The sequence below is a fragment of the Vulpes lagopus genome, chromosome 5, assembly GCF_018345385.1.
Source record: "Vulpes lagopus strain Blue_001 chromosome 5, ASM1834538v1, whole genome shotgun sequence".
Classification (NCBI taxonomy): Eukaryota; Metazoa; Chordata; class Mammalia; order Carnivora; family Canidae; genus Vulpes; species Vulpes lagopus.
The window spans coordinates 5,790,201-5,810,994 of NC_054828.1; the positions used below are offsets into that span (position 1 = coordinate 5,790,201).

Genomic DNA, 20,794 nt, shown 5'->3' on the forward strand with positions numbered 1-20,794 from the left:
TGACACTGCATTTGTTCAATTGAAACAGAAATGCTAAGTGGGAATATGACCCCCAGTGTGTAAAAATCAATGGTGGCCTTCACCTCTATGAAATGTAATATTTGAGGGCACCTGGGGGGGCTCAACCAGTTAAGCATCCAACTCTTGATCTCAGCTCAGGTCTTGATCCCAGGGTCGTGAGTCAAGCCCCTCATTGAGTTCCATGCTGGACATGGAGACTACTTAAAAAACAAGCAAACAAAATGATATTTAATGGGTCTTTTCCTACAAAGAGTGAAGCTAAAGGAGCATCAGACCTGTAGCTTCAGATGGAAGTGAAAACGGTAGTGAGAAAGCCAGCTGTGGCATCAGAGACCTGAGTTTGAATGGCTTCCAGGTACTGGCTGTGTGATTTTGGCAAATTATTTAACCCCTCTAAACCACAGCTTCCTTTTTTGCAAAGTGGGATGGTAACGCCAGCACTGCCAGGAAAACTCAGGATTCTGGGTGTCGCCTGTCACCTCACTGGTCCCTGAGTTCCTGGTGGTCATCACTACCCCCGAAACCCTCACAGTGCTACCAACCCAAGTGTCACACACTGAGGGTCATAGTCAAAGCAGCCCTTCATTGGGGATTACATAAACCTTTGACTTCCATCATTTGGAACACAAATTCCTGCATTTTCTCAACTGGCAGCATAGTGGTTGACTTTAGACTTTATTTCTTATAGTCTGTTCATTTGCAGAAGTATAAATAATACTTTTTAAAAGGGCTGCATGGAGCTTGTTTGCTGTCTGTCCCCTACACTGGTTTTCTTGGGTCCCATAACAAAATTTATATGAGGATCTGTCTGCATGGGCCTCGGTCAGGCATCCCTCTAACCACTCTTAGGCAAGATGTGCTTATCACCGACATGAATATGCCTGTGGTTATCACCTGCCTATGAATACGTGCAGGTTCCAAGGGGGCCCCAGATGTGATCCCATTTCAGGAAACCATCGGGGTGGTGTGTGTATGGTCCGTTTTACTGGAAGAATGTCTTGAGTGCTCTTGTATCTGCAGGGAAAATACTTCAGCTGCAGATCTGAGTGTGGAAAGCTCAGGTGCCCAGAAATGGAGTGATAGGTGCCCCCAGAGCAGAGCAATTACAGAGGAACAAGTCGGGAAGGGTTTTATAGGTTTTCATACACCTCCCTGCCTGAGTGGAAGACTACAGGGCACTTCAGCCAGCTGCAACCACAGCCCTCACTGTGGCCTAGCCCGGTGGTAAACACAGAGTGTTTTTTAAAGTGTCTTTCATGTCCATCATTCTGTGAGGAAATAAACAGAAGTTTGATCATTTTACATACTGTGAGCCCCACCTTTGCACATCAGCTGGGAGAGAGTGAGTAATGCTCCCCCATCGTTCCTGACCTGTTGCTCAGTCTGCATTCCAATCATTCCAGTATGTGAGTTCAGAAATAAAAGTTTTTAGCTGTCTTCCTCTGAAGACACCGTTCTATTGTGTTTTTTCCCCTTCTGAGAATAATTGAGCCCTGTTTGTTTTGTGAGCTGCAGAAAAAGTTGAACAGCATTTATCTGAAAATAAACAAGGACTTATAAAATTTAAGAAGACTTTCCTAACATGCAGCTGGAGTAATAAGACTGTATTTTAAGAATTAAGTTAGACCAGATGTGAAATAACAGACTTTAGCTGTGTCTTTGAAACAAACGGGGATGGGGAACCCCTTGGGAGATTAATGAGTCCATTAAATTTAAACACGGTTATTTTTTTTTCTTTGAAGACCAAAACAGAAGGTCGCAGATTCAGAACTAGCTTGTGAACAGGCTCATCAGTATCTTGTTACCAAAGCAAAAACCAGATGGTCAGACTTATCTAAGGTAAGAAAATGATTATTTCCTTAAAAGGAAAGGGAATGTATTTCAGTGTTCCCAGATCATTGGGATGATCAAACTGTTTAGATCCAGTCTTTGGATACCTAATCGGTGACTCTTTCTATTCTTCAAGTACTTTTTCAAAATAAGTTCTCACATTCAAGGTCAACCAGTGTTTAGAAAAATGAGTAATTGTAGGACAGAAATGCCTAGCTCTAATCTCAGGTTTGGTATGAATTAAAAATTTAAGTGAAAAAAATGACACTGTCATATTATTTTCAACACAGTTAAAAACATGCATCTTTAAGTGGTATTTCCTCCTGCCTTCCAAAATTCTAGAAAGCACATTTTGAACAAAGTGAATGCCCTCGACAGGCAGTCATGTACACTGATTCAGTGTCGAGACCGGAACATAATCTAACGACGGCTGTACCCCCAGGACAGTAGAACTGAGCATGTAGGACTGGGTTCGGCCAGAAGTCTGGAGTGTGGGATCATCATTTCATAATCCAGCAAGGACACAGTAACTTCACCTGAGGGAGTATCTTTAAAACCACGCCATGGAGGTATTTTCACATTATTGTGAAGAATGCCTCTACTTGGTTTCATTTGGTCATTTTCTTTCTATGCCTATTTCGGCCTGTGCCCAACATGACGTCCTGTTCTCTAAGTCCCGTGCCACCCCCCAGGCTGCCTATCCCCAGTCCTCTGTCCTCAGAGTTGACTGTGGGGCCCAGGGTGGCAAATCACACAGAAAGGTCCTCGCGTACCCACTGGGCAGGGCTGGCCTTCCAGAGCCGTCCTCTGGGAATACAGGGCCAGCTCTGGGCTTATAAGCTGCTAGGCTGCAGCCACACAGCCATGCCAGCCAGGATGGAGAGCACACTGAATGACACCAGCCTCCTCTCCTCCCTGCTACCTCTGTCCCCTCCTCCTCTCTCTGCTCTGCTGGTGCTGCTCTCCGTGTGTCTCGGGGGGGCATGTGGGTTTGTGCCATAGGTTTGGTGGTAATGAAGGCCCGTCTGTTTCCCCCTCTCGGAGCCCACAGAGCAGGGCAGGTGGCAGTTAGGAGCAAAGGCAGATTATTAACAAAGCAGGTGGGCACCCTGGGGAAAATGCTGGGGAGTGGCCAGAGGGCTGTAGAGGTCTTTGTTTCTGCCTTGTGGCACCCATCCTTCCTGAAATACTTCCTCCCCTGGCTCTCTAGCAGTTCTGTTGGGCCTCCTCTGCTCCCTGCCTGGGGCGTGTCCCCTCTCCAGCTGGGTGACCCCTCTCTGTCTCCATGTTCACTCCTGCAGGCACATCCTCTTCATTTGCCTTTCCACATCTTGATCCCTGTGACCTCTCAAAGTCTTCTTTATCCTTGAAGCTCTGGGAAACCCCAAGTGTGTTCAGAGGAGACATGGGGACCCAGAATGCTCTGCTGCTAAACCAGCAGCCTCAGGTCTGTCTCTTCTGGAAACTGAGCATGCCGGGAGTGTAGGGAGGGAAGAAGACTTGAAAGGTTACAGAGGAAGAGCAATCAGAGCAGCTCCGTAGGGGTACATGGAACCACTTTGTTGGGAGTCAGGGGTCACCTCCCGTCCATCCCCACACCTCTCTCTGACCCCCTGCAGGACTGAATGACCCTGCATGTCTTATTAGTATTATATTGGACATCTCTACCACTCTCTTGATTTGATTTGAATAAAGCTCTGAAGGCATTCGTTCTAAATTCTGAACCTACGGGGACGCATAGATAAGGCCGGAGCCTTCACAATGGCTGCCTGGTGGTGAGACAGGTGTTCTCTGACCACCAGCACACTCCTGTTCTTTCCTTCTGGGGTGCGGCAAAGCTGGGGCCGCGTCTCCCTTCTGCTGCATTGCTGTAGAGGATTCACCAAATGGGACCTGCGAATATCAGAAAGGATGTAGTCTCTGGTAAAACTGCGTGGGAAACTTGAACAAGAATTCTAGTATTGAGCCATCCAGCCATGTTCATTCAACTAGGGTCCCCAGTGAGCCGCTTAGCTGGGCCAGGCCAAGGATGCCTCCAGCCGGACACTCAGACACGCGCAGCCCCCATCCCATTCTGGGCGGCCTAACCTGGTCGTTTCCACCAAAGTATTTCTGGAAAATAAGTTCATTGAGTTCTTCAGCAAACACTTTGAATTAATTCTGCACTGTTGTAAGGTAGTAAAGAGACAGTGACCAAAAAAGACAGGATCTCTGTCCCCAAGAGACTTGTGGCACAAACACCAATAAGGGTGCTAAAGAATTGTGTGAATTACAATTGCAGTGGCTTGTTTTTAAGCTTATTTTTTAAGTTGTGGCTCTATGATGGGATACAATGCTAATACATATTATATGTACTATAAATAATATGTATGTACATATACACGTGTGCATAATATACATGAACATATGTATTTAATACACATAATAACAATGTACATGCGTAGTTAGGTGTCCCATAGTTAAGGGTGTCACTGTGTATCCCAGGTTGTATCCCGCACATCACCACCGTCCAGATGAAGGAGGAGAACACTGTCCATGTCTTAGACGGCGCCACACACTGTGTGTAAAAGGCGAGATAGTGACTAGCTTTGGCTCCGTGGGCCATCAGCTCCAATCCCAGCTCCTCGGCTCTACTGTGGTGGCACTTGGTAGTGTCACAATTAATCTTCCTCCTCTGTAGTGGATGTATGATAGTATTTCACTGTAGCATTAAGTAGCATGTGTGGGTTACTAATGAGAGTATCTCTTCACTTATCCCCGAGTCAGATTTCCTTTCTCCATGCAGTGCCTGCTTGTGAGTTTTCACTGGGATTGTCTGGTTATTCTTCGTTGGTCAGTAGGAGCTCATATTACAGTTTGGCTACTGGTCTTTTGTAAGTGATCTGTGATGCAACTGTCTTCTCCTGGTTTGTGCTGTGTTTCCACCCTTGTCCTGGGATATCTTTTGGTAAATAGAAGTTCTTCTTTTTGAGGCATTCAGATGTGTTAACATTTCCCTGTAGGTCTTGTGCAAGTAACTGTCCCACCCAAAGTCATGAAGATGTCCTTCTAGCAGCTTTCCAGTGTAGCCTTTCACATCCTGGTCTTGAAATCCTCACTGCTTGTTTCCTTTGTGTTGGGAGGCAGGGATCCACTCCCACTCTTCTATATGGAGACCCCTGTAAAGCCCATCCTTTCCCTCACTGATCTATGGCATCACCACCATCCTGCATCAAGGCCCCTGCATGTCTCTGGGCTCCTCACTCTGTTTCACTGGTTGCTTTGTCTGTCTTGGCACTGATACCACATTCTTGTAGTCACCAGAACTCAGTAATACATTTTAATTAGATGGTAGGCAAGTCCTTCCTCCTCGTTCTTTAAGAGTTTATGAATTAGTTTGTCAAGTTCCACAAAGAAACGAAACTTAATGGGATATTCGTTTGGAGAGAAATAATGTCTTTACAATTTTGAGTCTTCTAGTTCGTGAACATAGTATATCTCCATTTATTTTGATATTTTTAATATCTTTCATTAAAGTTTTAGACATTTCTGTGTGGCAGTCTTACAATCATTTGTAAGATTTGTTCCTAGGACTTTCTATTTTTGATGCTATTATAAATATTACTTTTTAAATTTTGTTTTCTGTGTCTGATACATAAAAATACAGATGAGCTTGCCTATTGATATAAAATCCAGATTTCTTGCTAAATTCTCTTATTACAGTAGTTTATTTGGGGCTTCTCCCTGTACATACAGCCATGTCATCTGTGCATAATGACAGCTCTATTTCTTCCTGTCCTATTGTTACACCTTTGATTCCCTTTTCTTATTTAACCACACTGGCTGACACCTCCAGTACAATGTTGAAGAGAGAGCAGCAGGGATAGCACCTTGTTCCTGATCTTAAAGAGAATGTCTCCACTTTCACCATCGGGTGTGATGCTTGCAGAAGACTTTGTACACGTGCCACTGCATCTACTCCACAGCTTTGTTAGGAGGGTCAAACGCACTATTATGTGCAAACAGATTAAGTCAGTGTTGAGTACGCGAGTTACCTGCTGGTCTATGGGCCTCTTAAATGGCTGACAAATCCCCAGATGCCTTTTGCACCCCTTGGGGTCATTTAGAAGGTACCATGTCATCTTGTCACAACAGCTGAGTCTTCTGCACCTTATCCCCCTCATACAGTCAGAGAGCCCAATCCATTGTCAGGATGAACACCTCAGGCAGCATGGGCTACAGTCTCATGCTCTGCTTGACCCTTATTTCTCATAGTTTTTGAACCCAGGTTGTTGATCAGAAGAATCCAGATCACACACCTGAGACTACTTATTACCAGGAAACAAGCCCCTTTGACTATGTGATACTTGATCACGTTTTGCTCTGTCGCCTTCTTCAGGGAATGATGAGGGTATCTGGAACTTTGATTTAAAAAGGGTACCCGAGGTGACGGGCACTGAGGGGGGCACTTGATGGGATGAGCACTGGGTGTTATTCTATATGTTGGCAAAATTAACACCAATAAAAAATAAATTTATAAAAAAAAAAAGGGTACCCGAGCAGGTAGACGGGGAGAAAAATGTTTTATATTGTTCCAGTTATTGGCTATTGACAATCCTCTGGACTGCCATGAACACATTTTATATGTTACTAAATGTTGTCTTGTCGTGTTCTAGAATTTTATAGAAACTGATAATGAGGGCAATGGCATCCTTAGGCGGCGGGATATAAAGAATGCGCTCTATGGGTTTGATATTCCTCTGACACCGAGGGAATTTGAAAAGCTCTGGATGAGGTAAGTGGAATCTGAGGGTGGGCTCCCTTCCATCCCAACAATCCCGGGTTGCCAGCTGTAAGAAATTCGGTGCCAGCCTTGCATTGCTACTTGGGGGTGAGGTGCGGGGCCCAGAAAGGTTTCCTCTTGATTGTGTCTATCCTGTATCCTTGCTCTTGGAAGCCTTGGAAAAAGCCTTGGAAGCCTTGGAAAAAGAGTCTGGTCTTTGGGAACATGGAGGATCAGGGTAAACACTCCCCACCAATATCAGACTTGAGAGGTTGTCATTTGCAAGGGACCAGGAGTTCAAGGCCAAACTGAATCACTCTCCAAAGACGTCATCCTAATACAGCAGCTCAGCAGACAGAGCCACAACAGCTAAGGGGAGAAGCGGTCTCTCCCCATTGCCCAAAGATGGAACTCAGTATCGCACAACTGTTTCATAGATACGTAATTTGTTGAAAGAAAATAACCAAACTTTCAGCAACTTGGAGTAGTTTCCCGAGGGTCTCTTAAACTGAAAATAATATCTAACATTGGTTACATTTCTCAGAATGTATTTTAGATTTAGCTGTTTTGGAATGAGGCCCCCAGTTGCAATATTCCCCACGTAGGTGTCTGAGTTTCAAAGTACACTAACAATGCGGTCCATTTCAAAGTTCCAGATCCATCTTTGAATTACCTCCGTCTTCATGATGTATTCGCTGCTGCCCGCATCCCCCCAGGACGGCACACCAGGATTGTGCATCCTCTCAGGGGCAAGCTTACGGAGCAGCTCGTGTAATTTTTTAGCTTTTCATCTGTTCAAAGTGGAAGGCTGAAATGTTGGCCGAGTTTAGAATTAGGTGGGCTGTTTTGTGTCTAATTTAGAAAAGCAACTTGAAGTTCTTACAGAATCCTTATTTTTTTAAGATCAGTTCCAACACAGGGCCAATTTAGGCTCCTTATTCATATTCTCTTTCAGTAGATTAAATGAGTAGGTCCCACTGAGTAACCAAAAGGTTGGGGTACACAGGCACACATACGGGCGTCCTACTCTGCAGGCTTTTTGGATGATGCAGAGGTGACTGTGTGGTCCCAATAGTCAGGGACCTTTCGGGGGGCACAAGCAGGAATCCAGATGCTGAGGCACAGTGTCGCCTATGATAAATGCCAGAGTAGGAAACACAGCAAGGGGAATGGAAGATAAAAGCGGGAATGCCGGGGGCCATAGAGGAGCTGGAAGCTGTCATGGCAGGAGTGAGGTTGGAATGGTTCCAGGGGGCCAGAGGGGAAGGAGGACTGTCTGAACCATGGGACAGTCGGGGAGGCATTCCATAAGCACCAGCCTGGGGCTCTCAGGGTGAGAAAGGAGGAGCAAGGCTATCACGGCCCCATGGTCCTAGTTTTCAGGCATCATTAGCCAGGAAGCTGGGAAGAGTGAAGGCTGAGTGGAGTCACCGTGTCACCCTGCCATGCTTTAGGAGGATGAGTCAGGAAACTCATCTTCCCAGGCCCACCCAGAGAAGGGATAGGTGAGCCCAGGGAGACTGTTGTCTCCATCAGGGTAGGGCAGGATGAGCTCCTGAGCTGGGCGCAGGCCATAGGAAAGAGGACTGTTGGAGCCAAGTATCCCCCTTGAGGGCTCCCATGTAGAGAAGAGGACACTCACTTGTCTTTTTGAAGGTGGGATAGAGCACATGTCCATTTAAATGAGAGTGAGATACTCCCTGTTGCTTTTGGCCAACGTTCCTGAATACATTTCTCGACATTATTAAATGTACACGTGTCTGTCCTATGCTGAAAACTGTGAGGTCAGAATTTTATCTGTGTTTGCTCAGCTGACTGCACCCCATGGATGGTGAGGGGTTAAGAGGGAGAGCTCAGCCACCATGCATGTGGTTGTGGCTCCTGCCTCCATCCTTACAGCTGTGTGACGTCTATCAAGTTACTCAACCTCTCTGTGCTTCCCTCTGCTCTAAATTTGTTAGAATGGTGTGTTGGTTAGGGTAGCCTCGCTGCAGTAACAAACGAGGCCAGCATCTCAGGGACTAGCCCCAGTAATAATGTCTCGATCTCATGTGGGTGTTGGGGGATCTGCCCACAAATCATTCAGGGACCAGGAGTCCCACCACCCTCTGGAGCTTTTATGTCTACCTGCAGAGAAAGGGAAAGAGCAGAGGACCATGTGGTCAGCCTTGTAGAGACTAGGCCTGGAAATGTAGCTGTCACTCTGCCCACATTCTTTTGGCCAGAGTTCCTTCCCGTGGCTGTTCCCACCTGCGAGGGAATCTGGGAAAAGCAGCATGGATATGTGTCCAGGGACAGAAAGAAACAGTGACAGGGAAACCCATGGCGGCATCTGGCACATGTGGAATTACCTCCAAGGGAGAAGCAAGAGGGATATTTGAAACAAAGGAAATTAGGAATGTACATACCAGTGTCTGGGCAGGAAAGCAGAAAACACTCGAATATTTCTTCACGCAGTGTCTGGTAACAAAGATGTCAGAGGGCCGGAAGTCTGAAGGGGGAATGTGATCTTACTCAGAGGCTAGAGGCTGCAGCCCCATGGGCTCGAAGAGTAAGAGAGGAGAGGGGGTCACTGCTCCCCAACGTGGGACTGGAGGGCGAAAGAGAAACAGGGTAATTCTTAGAGGTCAAGAAGATGTGTCCACCCCAACGCTGCCTCAGAATCTGCTAGAAGCTCAGCCACTGTGCGCGGCAGAAGCCATGGCAGGAGGCACCACTGCAAACAGCCTGCGCTGCCCTCTTCCCCCTTCTGACTGGGCACACCTCCCTGAGAGCAGCCCAGTACATAACTCAAAAGATGTGCTGAAGGATGAGCATGGGGTTGAGAGTTACCAGGTGAACATCCGGCTAATGGGCAAAGGAAGGTGTCACATTGCAGGACTGCAGAATAACCTGGGTGCCCGGGATGCAGGCAGCCTGGGATGGGCAGGAGAGCAGACTTCGGTGTCCGCCGAACCGAATTGTAAAGGTCAGGACAAGGTAGGGACCCTATCCTAAGGCCAGGTGTGTAGTAGGGACGGACCTAGGCAGGCCTGCATTCTAGAAAGATCACTCTGGCCACAGGGAGGAGGATGACTTGCAGGACACTGGGTGGGAGACACAGAGATAAATTAGGGACTGTCTTCAGTGGTCCAAGTGAGAAGTGAGAGCTTTCCTGGCAATGCAGTGAGGACTGGGAAGGAAGTGACAGGTGTGAGAGAGTTAGGAAGAGCACGCGAGCCTTCAACAGCCTAGAAGGAGAGGCTGTGTGAGGAGATCAGATGCTCCTGCAGAAATTGGGAAGACAACCTGAGGCGGCTGAGGGGCTTGCAGCTAAGGGCTGTGCTCTGAGGAAGAGCTGCACCTGGTCCCATGGCACTCCACACTGAGCGGTGTAACCACGGGCCAGTGGCTCACCTTCTCTGGGCTTCAGTCATCGATCAAGTGTGATGGCAGTGGGGACCAAATAATAGATGCAGAGTACCTGGCATACAGAAGCATAAAAATTGGTAGCGGAAAAATCATAGAGATTTGAAATTATTTTCTAATTGCACATACTCATTTTAAGAGTCTCAAAAAATCCAGAAAAGCATCAAGGGAAAGAAAAGACAACAACGAAGAGGCCGTAACCCACTCAGCAGACAGGATAAATGGTGACCTGGTGGTGAGGCTTTCCCACCCATTTTCTCCACATTCCCATGATCTCAGCTGATCGTCCTCACCCCCATTCACCCTGGCCTGTGCCCCGCAGCCGCTCCGTGTTTGCTGGCGATGGCAGGTGCCACGTCCACCTGCGGTCTCCCTGACAATGGGAGGCGCATTCTCCCCCGGGGGACTAGGAGGTCGGGGGCGGCTGGGACCCACATGACACACTCCGCCAGCTGCGGGGGTCTGCTCGTCAGAATAGGAAAGCCCTCTAAAGTGGGTGGGCAGGCAGGAGTAGACAAATAACATTCTGCTCTTCAAAAAATATAAAATTAAAAACTAGGGTAGAATATAGAATATAGTCAGGAAAGAATAGCATCCATTATTCACTCCAGATTTATTAAGCACCTGTGAAGTGCACCGTTTTAGAGGCTCAGATTTAGTCTGGAGGGTCTAGTTTATGCTGTAGAAGTAAATTAATGAATTAACCCCCACATCTCAGTGGCGCAGCACACCAGTGTTTCCTTTCTCACTCACCCAGTGTCTCCAGCATGTTTACCAGCTCTCCTGGACGATTCTCTTCCAAGTGGTGGTTTGGGGAGCCGGCCAACTTCCAGTTTGTGGCTTTGTGGGGCCCTGGGGGGGCATCTAGGAGCTGCAGGATCGCGGGGGCGTGGGTGGGCTCCTGCCCCAGGGTGACAGCCTCCCGCCGGGGTGCCCGGGGCTGGCCCTCAGCCCCACTAACCTCACGGGGGCCTGCCAGATCCCGGCACCGCACCACCCCCCCCCCCCCCCCCCCGCCCGATCTGCACAGTGTGAAGCGAGCCGTGCCGTAGGCTGGCTTATCAAGGATTAAAGGAACAAAATGTTCCAGCCTGAGGGAGGCTGGTGTGAAGAGGAACCTGCTCACTGAAGCCAAATCAGGATCTGTGAGGATGAGATTTCGGGAGCGGGAGCGGGGTGTTTGGTGTGGTTTGGGAGATCTTGCTAAGAATGAACTCCAAGATGAAAGTGTATTCATTCATTTCTTCATTCATCTGAGCAATCACAAAGCAGGAATTTGGGGGGACTTTATAAGTTGCTGGGGTTCCAGAGACAAGGTTCCAGAGACTTTTCCCAGTCTCAGGCTGCTCACAGCTCAGCAGGGAGGGTAAGCACGGAACATGATGGTGCGGGCCGTGGGAGCTTCGTGGGTGTTCAGGGAGGGGCCCGCCCCCACCTCCCCGCTCCAGAGATGCGACGCCTGAACTGGGTCTTAATAAACAGTCATCATCCAGAGGTAGGGAGGCGCATCCCAGGGGGCAGAGGCCCAGAGCCCAGAGGCGGGGACGTCTGAGAGGGGAAAGGAAGGACACTGTCCACCAGCGCAGAGCCTGAGATCCAGAGCCTGTCCGGCCCGGGGACCATGGGCACCAGGGTGCCCGACAGGCCTGCCCAGGGCCCCGCCGTGGGAGGCACTTCCTCGGGGACGTGTTCAGCATGCGGAAGACCTTCTGTAGCCTCATTTCATCAGACAGAGTTCAACTGTTTTGGATTTAAAACAGACTTTGCTGAAAACCATGAAGACAATGAATTCTAAAAACGCACAGAAGGCTAGCATAGGAAGGCAAGTCTCCAAATTAACAGTGTATGGTTAGTTGCCTAAAGCCAGCTAACCAAGTGGACTTGATAGAAAGTTTTTTGGGGGAGAATTGGTGCTCAGTGTTTGCATACTTCTTGATATGGTAGGTAAGCTGTATCTCGGTATTCCAACATAAAAAGAAGAGACTGTGCAAAGATACCTGTGCCGTATGTACCCATTCGTGGGAAGAAGCCCTGAAGTCACCAGGAAGCTTGATCATCTGCATCGACTCAGCCATAGAGGCACCCGGTGAGAGCCGGCTGGGCGCCGTGCTGTGGGACACCCAGACAAGGAGAACCCCCAGGTGGGAAAGGACTTAGAAGGGTCCATGAGTGAGGTCTTCAGGTTAGAAGACACTGTTGGACACAGTAGTAGGGATGGGGTTTTGGAAGCCCTCAGGGAGCACTGGCTGGGTAGGCTCCTAGCTCCTAAGAGAGCTTTTCAGGATCCAAGTTGTCTGGTACTCCAGTGGGCGGCCTCTGACAGAGTGCGGTCCCCCTCCTGACATAACCAAGGCCAGACCACCACTCACTGGGGGGCACGGGGAAGGAGTCACGGCCCTGGAGGGCCCCAGAACCTGTGACTCCACCAGGACTTGCTGAACATGCCGAGGCCAGCTCAGGCAGGGGGACACTGTACTGGGGGTGGGGTGGGGATGTGAGCCACCAGACCACCCTCACAGGTGACACCTATGAGGATTCTGTATGGCCCAAGCCACAGAAGGTGTCAGGTCTCCTGCTGCCTGGTCTGCGTCATCAGTGGGGCTGACCCCAGACGCTCCAACTCTTGGGTCAGAGGTGGTGGAAGGTAGGTCTGTCACTGATGTAATGATCATGTGTCTCAGTTGAGCGTAAAGGACTGAGACTTCAAGGGAAGCAAAGCAGTCCACAAATCCTGTGCATAACTGAATTGCTGGATGTACAATAAATGGGCAGAGTAATCTGATTATATCATAAATTAGTGGCCATTGCCACATGCAAATGCAAACTTTTATGGGTCCTCTGTTTATGTGCACATTTTTCCTGGCACATCTGTTGCCGAGCCATTTTAAAATTCAACCTTTATAGGCAAGTTGATTTTTTAAAATGTTACACAAAGGATTATATAATGAAGGGTGAGGTTATGTAAGCTGAATTAACTCTCTTATTATTCACATTCATAACAATATTTTAGTTGCAATTGTGCAATCTGGTCCTCTGTTCCTTTGCGATGAGAATAGAATGTTTATGATCTTTATTAATGAAGTAATTAAGAAGTGTCTTTTCATTCAGTTCAAGTGTCATGATTTAGAGTTTGTTGTCAGTAATCTCTTGTGCGTAACATGCCAGGATGGCAGCACGTCCTTAGGAACACACGTCCTTCGCATGCATTAGCTCAGCAGACAAGTATTGATAACAAAGCTTTGTGAGGCCTGTTGCTGGGCCCTGGGAGTTTGTTTTAACACAGCCTGGTTGCTCATGGTTGCTCCTCAAGAAACTTGCTGTGCAGCAGGGAGCAAAGGCATGTTCTAAAATGTGGTTGAGCCTTTGGGTGGTGAATAGCAGCCACAAACACCAGCACTCACTGGGTGCCAGGCCTTGGTCCAAGCCCCTGTGTGCATTTACCCATCGATCCTCACCATGGCCCAAAGAAATCCAGAGGAAGATTGAAATGGAGCACTTTTGACTTAAGAAGGGGGATGGGGGGGGGGTCATTCTGCCTACCATTCTTTCAGGAGACCCCCTGTAGGAATAGGGAGCCTTGGTGAGCTTTATCCAAGGGGTGTCTTTTTTTTTTTTAATTTTTTATTTATTTATGATAGTCACAGAGAGAGAGAGAGAGGCAGAGACACAGGCAGAGGGAGAAGCAGGCTCCATGCACCGGGAGCCCGACGTGGGATTCAATCCCGGGTCTCCAGGATCGTGCCCTGGGCCAAAGGCAGGCGCCAAACCGCTGCGCCACCCAGGGATCCCGCCAAGGGGTGTCTTGACCAGAGTTGCTGCAGAGTTACTACATCGCTCTGCTTGGCCCAGGGTAGTCAGGCCTGAGGCAGTTCAGGGGGAGAAGCATGGCCCTGGGATCACTGGAGGAGCTCAGGGGTGGCACTCCTTCCCCTTCCTAGGGACATTGATGGAAAATAAACCACCCTTTCTGCAGCTCGAATCTTATCACCAGCAGCAGGAAGAGCTATTTGCTAGAGCCCCTTGTTCCACCTGGAGCATCACAACCCTGGAACCACAGGACAGCCAGAGACCCCACAGGCCTTCTTTTGTGGGTGTGTCACCTTGTTTTGTTTTAGAAACCAAATTCACTCCAGGGGGTGGGGGGGCGGGCGTTGCAAGTACTAAAGTTGCAGTAACGACAGACACCTGGGAAGGCCCCAGACCGTTTCACAAATATAGTAAGAGCATCAATCAGGGCACTGACCTGAGATGTTAGGTCTAGGAAGACCTTCAGTGGCTCACAGATGAGGGACCAGAGCCCCAGAGTGGCCCAAAGGCCTTGCCAGGGTCTCAGGGCCTGTGAGTGTGGCTTTGACTTGGAGTCCTCCACCCTGTGCTGCCTCACAATCGCCCAAGCGGAATCTCCTTATTTGTAGGATAGAGTACCTGATAACAATGGTCTGGATGCTGATAGGGAGGCTGGAAGTCAGACCTCTGGCAGAAGAAAGCCGGGAGCTACAGAAGTGTAGGGCACAGAAGTGATGAGCAGGGGAGAGGGAGGGCCCCCCACCCTCTGTAGACACCTCGGGGAACAGCCCACTTGGCCCTGGGGAAGGGTGGATGGCATGCCAACTCCCAGGGTGCTCTTGAGGGTTGTTTGTTTTTTAAAGATTTTATACATTCATGAGAGACACAGAGAGAGAGGCAAGCTCCCATGGGAACCCCGATGCGGGACTCGATCCTGGACCCGGGATCACGCCCTGAGCCAGAGGCAGATGCTCAACTGCTGAGCCCCACAGGCTCTTCAGGTTTTAGCACAAGTACATGGGGTGTTTGCCTAAACTGCCTGCCCCTCGCCCTCCTCCCACCACCCGCCCCTCCAGGACGAGAAAGTCGGGTAAATAAATACATTTTCTTCACTGCTGCTCAACTGAAACAGCCACAAAGGTCTCTGCGTCGGAGGCGAGCCAGCGTGGATTCTGCAGATTTTCCACGTCTTGTCAGTTAACGAGCAGAATAAAGCTCGGCCGCATAAAAGCCGCTATACTTGTGCTCAGACAGCCGGCCGGCTGGCTAGGGGATTATGCCCACAACATTGTTTAAATATAGTCTTGGTCCTTGTAACTCAGAGTTCACCTGGGAAAAATCACGTCTGCAAATACCATTTTTATCGGTCAGATGAGGACCAAGATCTTTTTGGTAAAAATAAGTGCTTTTTTTTTTCCTTTAAAGAAAATTGGCAATTTGCCTTAAAATTTTTTATTGAAGTAATTCTATTCTATTTGAATAATGCTGGGAGATAAAAACCCTCCATTATGCCTTTTTTAATGAATTATAATTCAGAAACATCTCAATAATAGAAAATGACATAAAAGGTACATAGCATAATTCTTATCTTGTTTTCCTTACTGGTCGTGCTCGCTGGTTGTATATAATTGGCATCTCTTCAAAGAGGAAATGGGGGATTTGAATCAAATGGCATTCATTTATTTAAGTTTTAAGATTGAATATGCTTTTTGAAGGACTTTGTTCTAAACCTTAGCATAGTTCCCTTACATGTAGGTATGCAATAAAAATTAAAAAAAAAAAAAAAAGAAGAAGAAGAAGAAAGAAAAACTGTTGAATGAATGGCAGGTTTGATTTTAATTTTCTCTGGTCACAACCATTTTTTCCAGCAGAATGATAAGAGAATGAATTTGGCTGCTCGCTCCTGGAGTGGCCAAGATCACCTCATAGGAGGTGTGACCATTCTGTGGATGAGATCAACTTTAATGAGTCGGTGAATGCCTGAGGCTCTTGTCCAGTGCAGATTCAGATTAGGTCTGGGTGCCCCCCAGAAAACCCACATTTCTGGCTCCCCCGGCCGAGCTGATACTGTAGGTCTGCAGAGGGGACCAGAGTGGTAGGGAGCTAGATGAAGCCCTCACAGTGCAGATACTGTCAGAACCCAGAGGATCCACCCCATGGTGGCTACTGATGATGGTCTTGTTTGTTTTCAAAGCTATGACACCGAGGGAAGAGGGCACATAACTTACCAAGAATTTCTACAGAAATTGGGGATTAACTACTCAGCAGACGTTCATCGGCCCTATGCAGAGGATTACTTCAACTTCATGGGTCATTTCACAAAACCCCAGCAGATGCAAGAGGAGGCCAGACAGCTAGAGCAGAGCGTGGACAGGACTGCGCCAGTCAGGTGAGTGCGTAAGTATTGTGGGTCCGTGAGCTGGTCACCTGTTCGACCCATACCCTTGCTCGCAGCAAGACTGGTTTCAAAGTGGTACCTGCCAGTGCTGGCAAAGCTGTTGTGAAGTTATGATACTCGCTTGCTGCTATAGATTCTAGAAATGGGCACTAGGTCCCAGAGCTATAAAGGAGCTAAAAAGCTATGAGCCAGCTCCGCCTTATCCAGTGAGAGTCTCTCACAATTCCTATTTTGTATGTCACCCTTGAGAACATATTAGGTGTTTATTAACCTACACATCTGGGCCCTGCCCCTCACTCAACAAGAAGGCAAGTTCCAAAAGGACATGCCTGTCTTTACGCAGTGCAAAAACAGTACCTGACACCTCATCAGCACCCTGTAAACCTCTGTCGAATGAATGAATAAATGAACGAACTGACCTATTCTTTAACTCAATACTTTGGGGACTATATCCCAAAGAAATAATGTGGTGGAGGCCAACAGTTAAGTGGTGGGATGATACAATTTGTACTGTGTATCAACAAGGGACACCTGCCAATCCCAGTGAGTGCACTGGCTGGTAAAGTGTGGCCCCAAGGAATATGAAAAAGTATATGCCTATTCCTTTAGCATCACGAAGACTGAAAAATGTTTGTGACAAGGGCTAATTGGAAATGACATTTTCACCAGTATGGGTAGTGTGATTAGAACTATGTCAAACGTGTGTGTGCCTGTCCACAGGGACCAAAAGATGCTGTGACAAAGGTAATGTGTTGTATTTGGATGTTGGGCCCTTACATCACCACTTTCAAAGTTCAAACTAGTTACCAATGTCCTATTTAAAAAATGTGCAACACAGGAGAAAATGTTCCTACATTCGATGTACCCATAAAGCAGTGGGACAGATGTTCTTGATCCATCCTAGGTCCTGGTGGTCACCTGTCAGCACTTGCCACGCCTGGGACTCTATCCTGGCTCCACAGCTGCCTTAGCCCCATGCTCTCCTCTGTGTGTCTGTCTGTCTCCTGTCTGTCACTTCTGCTCTCTGTCCCCACCACCTCAAATGGCACCTGAATGAGTAAATGAGTTGCTAAAGAATCTGCAAAGGAAATAAGAACTCCCAAGGACACAGGAAAGAAATGTGATGGCTAAATGGGGTTGTAAGAGAAAAGCAGTTCAAACGTACCCCTGAATTATGTCCAAGTTACTGAGTTACAAAGCCTGAAGGAAGAGAATCATGTCTGTGAAATTTAAAGTAAAAATATGCGCAAGATTGGTATAAATCAAATACGCCATAAAACTAATGAAAAAATGGAATTTATCTTTACCAGACAGGGCTGGCCTCATTACCCACTCGTGTCTTCCCTCCTGCCACTTGTGAGTAATGAGGCTCCGAGAGAAATCTCACATCCTCGGCACACTCAGGGCACATTCTTTCCCTTCCTGTGTTTCTGTTTATTGTGCGACTATGAGCCACCAGACCGTGCATCTCAGATCGCCAAGCTCAGTTAATTAATTCACACTCGCCCTGTCCTCTTTGCCACAATCATGTTTTCTTACCAAAGAAGACAAGCCTGATTTCATAAAAATGCATGACCAACTTCTGTTTTCTCAAAGATGTCAGATTGTAAAACTGGCAAGTAACTTGGCCCTTCAGATGGCCCGCTTCTGAGGTTTGGTGTCAGTGTGTCTCCCTGGTGGTTCATAAGATTCAGTGTTTCCAGGATCTCCTCCCTCCTCTGATGAGAAAGATGAGAGTCAGGTTCATGTAAAGTGACCAAAATTTATATCTGTCTCTTAAATCTAAGAGAATTTATTTTGTTGGCAGTGCCCTATATACACTGTGAAAATGAAGAAAAATCCTTTTTAAAGCTCACGTTTACTTTCCATGCCTTGTTCTTTTTTGCCCACGTCAAGGTTGAAGATTTGGAACCAGAGTGGCAGTAGTGTACTAGCCACATTAGCCCTGGCCCATTCCGAGATGCAGATTGGGAGGTATATGAGCAAATCTGGTGGAGCCCAGCCCAGCAAGGCTGTGTCGGGCAGGGCTCTGTGGCCATCCTACTGGCCATGACAGTGCCCTCTTTGGTCCCTTGACTCATTGTCCAGACCAAACCAGACATGGACCCGGAGCAGCAGGAGCTTGTTCCCGAGTGTTGGCTCACACCATTTCTGTTCGGCAGTGTGGTGTGATCTATGCTCTAAACCCTCATTTACTCTGTGCACACATTTACTCTGCAAGGGAAATAATTACTGCCTAGAAACCAGTCCAAGAAATGCTGAATGTCTCAATTTTCTAAAAATATGTATCTCAAAGAATGTTTTGATTTTTTTATACCTTCATTTGCTTTCATTTTGAAGGATTAAGTGGAATATAATAGTTGTGATGACGAGTAGTCATTTTGTGACATGGGACTGAATTCAGCATACACCTGTAAGGGAATCCAAAATGTCGCTGCTGTTGGTATACATTCGCAGAACAGTTAATGCAACTCATTTGTTTTGCATCAGCTGCTCAAATGCTCAGCCAGCCAGCTCCAAATTGGGGGCCGATGAGGGAAGGGGGCGGATGACTGTACATAGCTTCAAAGTCATTGCCACTCCCCCCTCCTGACCTGTGTGCTCCCACGCAACTTCCTCTCTCCTGGACTGTTGTCCTTTGGATTCTTTTTTCTAGGCATGCTCAAGGAACTGTTCTCTCCACAAATACATATCTGAGGTGGTAGACAATTACCAGCAGAGATTTTGTGTTTGGAATTTATAGCACATTTTCATCCCTGAAAAAGAACCCCACAGCCGAGCCCTAGTCTGAGTCTGACAGGCAAGTACGTTGCTCAGGGCAGTAGGAAGGAGGTCTCACTTTGTAGAGACCTGGGTGAGCCAAGGTTATGGAGTTTATAATCAGTCCACCAAGGTCAGATGCAAGATGGTTCATTCTTAAAGATTTCCACTTTTTTAGTCTCTTATCTAAAGACCCTTTAGTCCTATAATATATATATATAATATATATATATTTGGTCAGGGAATAATTTTCCTTAAAAATCAATTTACAGGAACTTGAATATGTTCTGCAAGAAGAACTGCCCTCCAGCAGGAGCTGCAGTTGGACACTGCCTCTGTCCCTGTGAGGGGTGGGCCCAGTCGGGCTCTGACTCCACCATGGCTCTGGGCACTCTTGTTCCACGTCTGTCAAGCGGGTGATAGTTACCCACCTCCCTCGCAGGGTTGTTGAGAAGCATCAGTGGGAGAATGTACGTGAAGACAGCACAGCTCCTGGTTTGCCAGTTGATGCACAGATGGTGGCTGTGTTTCTTAACAACACAGTACCTGATAAAAAGCCAGGAGTCCCAGGGTACCCCTTCTCCCCAGCTAACACTGAGAGCCTGTCTGCCTTCCTCACTCCCTGAGCTCCTGCACCTCTGCCTTAGAGCCTTGGCGCTGGCTGTCCCTGGTGATTACTCACCTCTGTTCAAGGGCCACCTTTCCAGCGAGACCTACCTGCACCTGCCCATGGAACTCACAGCCCTCTCCCACTGCGAGTGTTCAATCCCCCTCCACAGTCTCTACTGACCCACTGCACTGACCGCTTCTGTCTCATGCCAGCCTCACCCCACGGGGATGTTAAGCTCCTCTAAGGATGCCCGTTTGAATCCCTAGATGCATCCCAGCACCCAGAGCAGTAGCTGGCACATAAGAGGTGCTCTGCGGGTTTTCACTGAGAGAATCAAGGTATATTTCATGTGATTATAATACCACTGTAGGTCTTAATTCCTTGTTCTATTTTTAAAGTGCCAATTCTAGTAAGAAAGAAAAAGGGTTGTAATTTAACACAGTTTTGCTAATGATAATAATAATAAAACAACTGTGATACAGACTTATTATTTTTTTCCAGAATACCTTTTAATGCAAATGTTACACCAAGGCTGCAGAACGTCTGCAAAATTAGTTCTTCGACGAACCAGCAAATCATTAGAGCAATCATGGAACTCTTGCTTTAAAGAAATGATTTGTTTTCCTGGTTTTAGTGTGTCTAAAATGTCTTCTCTTTCAGGGATAAGCTTAAGGACCATTATCAAGATATCAGCAAAGCACTCACCAAACTAGACAAATCCAAAAATGGCTACCTATCCATGTGCAAGATGCAGAAAGTGCTGCAGGAGCTCGGCTGCTCTCTCAAGGAGGAGGAGCTGACCAATCTTCTGAACAGGTTTTCCTCCACTGGTTTACCTGTGCTTCTCACATGGTCGGGACTGGAAAACGACCTGGCACATTGCTTTTGCTTCTTCTTCTCTGTCCATTCACACAGCCTTTCGCCACTGAAGTGACCTCCAGGCATCCCTGTGGCCAGGCTCCATTGAGTCAACCCACAGCACAAGGAGGATGCACGTCACTCTTCCCCATGGCTCTCAGCAGCATCCTCCTCCTCTCTTAACATTAGTTTTTGTTTTCCCCACGGCATTCATGCCAGTTTGCGGGAGTCAGATGGTTCTAGAAGGCTTGGTAAAGACAGCAGCCCCTTCACCCTACCACTCCACATCTCCCCGTCCCCATAGTCAACAAAGCTGACACTTTCACTGATACCATTTGGTACTTAACTCGTTTCTAAGTGA

At 47.6% G+C, this 20,794-nt stretch overlaps 1 protein-coding gene across 1 annotated transcript in view; it reads left to right on the forward strand.

The window, feature by feature from the left end:
* EFCAB6 (EF-hand calcium binding domain 6) overlaps window positions 1-20,794 on the forward strand; it is a 237,958-nt gene that overhangs the window by 165,712 nt on the left and 51,452 nt on the right. The window contains exons 21-24 of the mRNA XM_041755332.1: window positions 1,764-1,860; window positions 6,507-6,625; window positions 16,002-16,196; window positions 20,236-20,391. Of these exons, the coding sequence (XP_041611266.1) occupies window positions 1,764-1,860; window positions 6,507-6,625; window positions 16,002-16,196; window positions 20,236-20,391 (567 nt within the window). The remainder of the gene's footprint in view (window positions 1-1,763; window positions 1,861-6,506; window positions 6,626-16,001; window positions 16,197-20,235; window positions 20,392-20,794) is intronic.